This window comes from Dendrobates tinctorius, unplaced genomic scaffold, assembly GCF_039654945.1.
Source record: "Dendrobates tinctorius isolate UK_male_01 unplaced genomic scaffold, ASM3965494v1 ptg000024l, whole genome shotgun sequence".
NCBI lineage: Eukaryota > Metazoa > Chordata > Amphibia > Anura > Dendrobatidae > Dendrobates > Dendrobates tinctorius.
Window position 1 is genome coordinate 15970080 of NW_027361692.1, and position 7421 is coordinate 15977500.

Sequence of the window (7421 nt, forward strand, 5' to 3'; positions counted from 1 at the left end):
TTTCACATATTACTATACTACTAGCCCCAAGGCCTAGTATACTCATATTTGAAATACCACGGCCTAGTATAGTCATTCAAAGGCCTAGTGTAATAACTTTTAATGGAGCAGATTACATTCATCCACTCAATGCTGACTTGTATTCCCCATGGACTTTCATTGGGGTTGGGTTTTGAGTGTTGTGTTTTGAGAAAATCACATACTTTGTTTTAAACTATTTGCACAATTTTATCTTGAAAAAAAATGGTTTCCTGATTCATGGCCTGCAGCTTTGCTCATTCCAATATATTTAACGCAGACTAGCAATGCTGCATTTTAACTCGTATGTGTATTTACCTGCCCAGGTGTGTGAACATAACAAAATTCAGTTATACATGGGAAGTTTTTTAATTAATCGGAGTTTAAAAAATATAGTGCACTCAGTAATGGTATCAAATAAGGATTTTTATTACCATAAACAACAACATTACACCATTTCATCTTGCCAGTGCACCCGTCCTACATCAGAAATAAAGTAGGCCGCAAATTTGTCCCTCATTTGGCCAACTTCAACGGATGACCTGAGAGTGTGCTGAGTGAATTCAGGCAATGGGTTAGGAGCATCATCGTCCAGTTCAAAGGTCGGGTGCTCTTTAGCCATCACAAAGTTATGTAGAACCACACAGGCCTTCACCACCTCATCGACTGTTTCAAGTTTAAGATTAATGGCCGTGCCCAGAATTCGCCATCTGGAAACAAGAATCCCAAAAGCACACTCGACAGTTCTTCTGGCCCTGGTCAGCCTGTAATTAAAAATTTTTTTGGTGTGGTCCAAGTCCCGGCTGGAGTAGGGTTTCAGTAAGTTTCCGCACATTTGAAAAGCCTCATCGCCAACCATTACAAAGGGCAGTGGCGGAGCTTCGGTGTGAGGAAGAGGCCGTGGCATAGGGAAATTAAATTGGTTGCCATACAACCTCCGGCCCATGTCTGAGTTTTTAAAAGCCTGCGAGTCATTACCACGGCCAAATGCTCCAATGTCCACTGCTACAAACATACATCCGGCATCCGCAATTGCAATGAGTACTATTGAAAAGTACTTTTTGTAATTATAGTACTCAGATCCCGTTCTTTGGGGTTTGATGATCCGTATGTGTTTCCCATCAACAGCTCCCAAACAGTTGGGAAAATTGCATACTGTCCAGAATTTGTCAGCAATTTCCATCCACTTTTCAGCGGTGGGCAGGGGCATAAATTCTGGGCAAAGAACATTCCAGAGAGCCCGGCAGGTGTCAGCAACAATTCCAGACAAGGTAGAGATTCCAATATGGTACTGGAAGTGTAGTGAGGATAGGGTTTCTCCAGTCGCCAGGAATCTGTGAACAGACAAAGAAGTAAAATTAATATTTATGTATATTATTTTTAAAAACTATAAAAAAAATATTAGTACATTCACGAAAACTAATTACCCAAGGTTTTGAATACTAAATTTACAAAAAAAAACATCAGACCACACCCCTTTGTTTTTAAAACATACCGTAATGTCACCAGTAGCCGTTCCTCAGGAGGAATCGCACGACGGAGCTGTGTGTCCTGTCTCCGGATGGATTGTTGGACACGAGCAAGCAAATCCATGAAACTTTCGTGGGACATCCGGATATAATCAGTAAATTTCTCCGGGTTTGCACGTAGCTCGCTGTAGAGGGTGTGGTATGCCCCACGGCTCTCCCGGAGTTCAACAATCGGATGTATCCACAAACGCCGCCGTCTTCGCTGCCTCTCTCTCTTCCTTTGTTCATGGCAAGCAACTGCATACGCCTGAGCCATCGCGATGTCCAAATCCAAGTTGAAGTGAAAACTCTTCCAGCGCAGATCCATGGTCACGAGAAGAATCAAGCAAATGTGAAGAATACTGTAGACAGGGTGTATATATATTAACATACCACACCCACAATGAAGTCCCATTGGTCTTGTGTGTTGTTGAATGGTTGTTTTTTCTTTTTTGTGGGGTTTTTCCAAAATCTGTAAAAAAACGCAAACGCACAAAAAACGCATACAAACGCGCAAAAACGCTGCGTTTTTTTCCTGCATGCGCATTAAAATGCTGGAAAAAAACGCAGCGTTTGTATGCATTTGTATGCGTTTTTTTAATGCGTTTTTTTGCGGGAAAAACGCGCTGCAAAAAAAAGCAAGTGTGAAACTAGCCTAAGTCCATTCAACGATATTGTATTTACTACTATTGTTTAAAGGGCTTGCCAAGTTTAAAGAAAAGTACCTTTACATTTGTGTAGAATATCAGTATACGCAACGCTTTCATAACATTCAGTTAGCAAAGATGCACTGTTCTCCAGATATCGGTCACAGTTTTGGGTTCCGAAGGTTTATCTTCTAGCATTTATTGGACACGAGAAAAATGTCTGCACTTGAGAAGTGTGAAAATGGGGCTGGCTAGCTGGCATGTGCCAATACTTAAAACAGTTGGCCAAGAATACTTTTATTTTATTCTAAAGGCTTGTGCATACTTAAAACAAGAAAAACACGGAAAATCACATTTCACAGGTCCTGTGTTTCCTCTCTGTTGTTGCTCAAGGTTTTAGATGCAGGGGTGATGTGATCTGTAGTTCTAATATCATCATTGTAGCAATAAAATGATCATTGAGGCTAGCGGTTGGTGCCGTCTACATTGGCAGAGCTGCCGAACACAGTCATTAACTCATGATTAGAGTTGAGCGATACCATCCGATACTTCAAAGTATCGTATCGGATGGTATCGGCCGATCTTTAAAAAAAGTATCGGTATCGCCGATTCCGATACCGGAAGTCCCATTCAAGTCTATGGGACTTCCGGTATCGGAATAAGAAAAACCCTTTCCTGCCCTTGTACAGCCTCTCTGGGGTCTGTACGGGCCTTTCGGGGGGCTGTGCCGGCCTGCCAGGGGGTCTGTGCAGGCTCCGGTGGTCTGTGCCGGCCTGCCGGTGGTCTGTGCAGGCTCCGGGGGGCTGTGCCGGCCTGCCGGGGGGCTGTGCCGGCCTGCCGGGGGGCTGTGCCGGCCTGCCAGGGGGTCTGTGCAGGCTCCGGTGGTCTGTGCCGGCCTGCCGGTGGTCTGTGCAGGCTCCGGGGGGCTGTGCCGGCCTGCCGGGGGGCTGTGCCGGCCTGCCGGTGGTCTGTGCAGGCTCCGGGGGTCTGTGCAGGCATCGTCCGATGGGACTACAAGTCCCATCGGGCGATGCCTGCTACCATGACAGTGATTGACACATTAGCCAATGATGGGACAGTAGTAGTCCCATCATCCGGCTAATGTGTTAAATGTAAAAAAAAAAAAAAAAAAAAAAAATTACATGCTACATTCATACTACATGCAACATACATACTACATATATACTACATGCATGCTACATATATACTACATGCATGCTACATACATACTACATATATACTACATGCATGCTACATACATACTACATGCTACATGCATGCTACATACATACTACATACATGCTACATTCATACTACATGCAACATACATACTACATATATACTACATACATACTACATATATACTACATGCATGCTACATACATACTACATATATACTACATGCATGCTACATACATACTACATGCTACATGCATGCTACATACATACTACATACATGCTACATATATACTACATACATACTACATATATACTACATGCATGCTACATATATACTACATGCATGCTACATATATACTACATGCATGCTACATACATACTACATATATACTACATGCATGCTACATATATACTACATGCATGCTACATACATACTACATATATACTACATGCATGCTACATACATACTACATGCTACATGCATGCTACATACATACTACATACATGCTACATATATACTACATACATACTACATATATACTACATGCATGCTACATATATACTACATGCATGCTACATACATACTACATATATACTACATGCATGCTACATACATACTACATGCTACATGCATGCTACATACATACTACATACATGCTACATATATACTACATACATACTACATATATACTACATACATACCACATACATACTACATGCATGCTACATATATACTACATATATACTACATGCATGCTACATATATACTACATGCTACATACATACCACATACATACTACATATATACTACATACATACCACATACATACTACATACATGCTACATACATACTACATATATACTACATGCATGCTACATATATACTACATGCTACATACATACCACATACATACTACATACATGCTACATATATACTACATACATACTACATATATACTACATACATACCACATACATACTACATACATGCTACATACATACTACATATATACTACATGCATGCTACATATATACTACATGCTACATACATACCACATACATACTACATACATGCTACATATATACTACATGCATGCTACATACATACTACATATATACTACATGCATGCTACATACATACTACATGCTACATGCATGCTACATACATACTACATACATACTACATGCTACATACATACCACATATATACTACATACATACAATACATTCATACAATACATACATAGACATACAGTACATATAACATAGAGTAACATACTTACCAATACTTGTCACATTGTTCCCCGAAGCCATTGTCGTCTACGGAATAAATATTAACATAACAAACCACAAAAATACTCACCCACGATCCGAAGCAGTCCACGAGTGTGTCCCACGACGATCTTGGGTAGAGAACTGCAGCATCAGCTGATGCTGCCGTTCTCTACGGGCTGCAGGAATCCAATGACGGAAGGTAGGTATCCTTCCGCACTGTATTCCTCCGCCACTTAAAAAAAAAAAAAGTCCCTAGTCTCACTTTATGCCATTGCTGTGTGGGAATTTCCCACACAGCAATGGCATAAAGTGAGACTAGGGACTTTTTTTTTTTTAAGTGGCGGAGGAATACAGTGCGGAAGGATACCTACCTTCCGTCATTGGATTCCTGCAGCCCGTAGAGAACGGCAGCATCATCTGATGCTGCCGTTCTCTACCCAAGATCGTCGTGGGACACACTCGTGGACTGCTTCGGATCGTGGGTGAGTATTTTTGTGGTTTGTTATGTTAATATTTATTCCGGAAAGACAATGGCTTCGGGGAACAATGTGACAAGTATTGGTAAGTATGTTACTCTATGTTATATGTACTGTATGTCTATGTATGTATTGTATGAATGTATTGTATGTATGTAGTATATATGTGGTATGTATGTAGCATGTAGTATGTATGTAGTATGTATGTAGCATGCATGTAGCATGTAGTATGTATGTAGCATGCATGTAGTATATATGTAGTATGTATGTAGCATGCATGTAGTATATATGTAGCATGTATGTAGTATGTATGTGGTATGTATGTAGCATGTAGTATATATGTAGCATGCATGTAGTATATATGTAGTATGTATGTAGTATGTATGTAGCATGTATGTAGTATATATGTAGTATGTATGTAGTATATATGTAGCATGCATGTAGTATATATGTAGCATGCATGTAGTATATATGTAGCATGCATGTAGTATATATGTAGTATGTATGTAGTATATATGTAGCATGTATGTAGTATGTATGTAGCATGCATGTAGCATGTAGTATGTATGTAGCATGCATGTAGTATATATGTAGTATGTATGTAGCATGCATGTAGTATATATGTAGCATGCATGTAGTATGTATGTGGTATGTATGTAGCATGTAGTATATATGTAGCATGCATGTAGTATGTATGTAGTATGTATGTAGTATGTATGTAGCATGCAGTATGTATGTAGTATATATGTAGTATGTATGTAGCATGCATGTAGTATGTATGTAGCATGTATGTAGTATGTATGTAGTATATATGTAGTATGTATGTAGCATGTAGTATGTATGTAGTATTTTTTTTTTTTTTTTTTTTTAACATTTAACACATTAGCCGGATGATGGGACTACTACTGTCCCATCATTGGCTAATGTGTCAATCACTGTCATGGTAGCAGGCATCGCCCGATGGGACTTGTAGTCCCATCGGACGATGCTTGCACAGACCCCCGGACATCAGCACAGCCCCCCGGCAGGCCGGCACAGCCCCCCGGCAGGCCGGTACAGACCCCCACAGGGTGCACAGCCCCCCGGCAGGCCGGCACAGCCCCCCGGCAGGCCGGCAGAGACCCCGGGCAGTCCACACAGCCCCCCGGCAGGCCGGCACAGCCCCCCGGCAGGCCGGCAGAGACCCCCGGAAGGCCCGAAATGACGGCGCATCATGATGCGCACACACCGCGCATCATGATGACGTCAGGCCGTCAATCTACTGAACTTCCGATTCCGATGCCGAATTCCGATATTGAAAAAATATCGGAAGTCGGTATCGGAATTCCGATACAGCAAGTATCGGCCGATACCCGATACTTGCGGTATCGGAATGCTCAACACTACTCATGATAGATAGGGAAGGGAGATGGTTTAGATATTGAAATAAGCCAAGCAACCAACTTCCTTTTATTCAAGGCACTGGTCACTTTGACTCTAGCTTCAGTTTGACAAACTTAAGCCTAAGTTGAAACTGTAGGCAAAACAACTCAGCACAGAAATGACAATGTAAAATGAAAATCTTAATGCAATAATTAAATATTTTATTTTGATCCGACAAAAAAAGTCCAACATTTTGACCAATGATAGTCTCTATCAAGGATATTTGTATTGTAGAAGAGCTGGGTATCAGGTAGGTGCGGATCAGTTTGGATCCTCTACAATTCAAAGGTCTTTAATGAAGACCGTTGTTGGTAAAATTGTTGGACCTATTCATGCTGGTTCAAAATAAAATATTCACTTATTTCATTAAGATCTTTTTCTTCTCCATCATCATTTTGGTGCTTAGGTTTCTTGCTTACATTAAGTCAGAACTGCAGTCCTTTCATCAAGCACATACCCTTCAGGAGCAGTGGTGCCACTCTTTCCTCCTTGCTAGTTAAAGTATATGAATATGTTGTATATTTTGCTATTTTACACACATTTAAATACTTTATACTTTTGTTAAATTGGACAACCCCTTTAATAAAAACTATATGTTAGGTGTATGACAACCGATACATATGGAAGGTTGTACATGTGCCGTCTTTACATACCTTACTTGGAAAACAGTAACACTTATCTTCAGGAATCGAGTCAGTGTTTTGAACAGAGTGTAACTTGCTAACAGATGAAGAAGCAGAAGACTGCAGGTTACCTTGGTTATCACACTAAAATGTAAAAAAGCAGATCTCAAATTACTGAAATGAAATGTTAAATAAAAATACTTTGCAGTAAGATTAATGCATTTCCTTACATGTAGCATTCAGAGATACTAGAAAAAGCATTTCAGTGAATTA

General features: G+C 40.5%; 1 protein-coding gene across 1 annotated transcript in view; it reads right to left on the minus strand.

Annotated features, from left to right (window-relative positions):
- The window catches only part of COL19A1 (collagen type XIX alpha 1 chain), a 1445738-nt gene that overhangs the window by 1075180 nt on the left and 363137 nt on the right, over window positions 1–7421 (minus strand). Inside the window, exon 8 of the mRNA XM_073569423.1 lies at window positions 7179–7292. Coding sequence (XP_073425524.1) covers window positions 7179–7292 — 114 coding nt within the window. The remainder of the gene's footprint in view (window positions 1–7178; window positions 7293–7421) is intronic.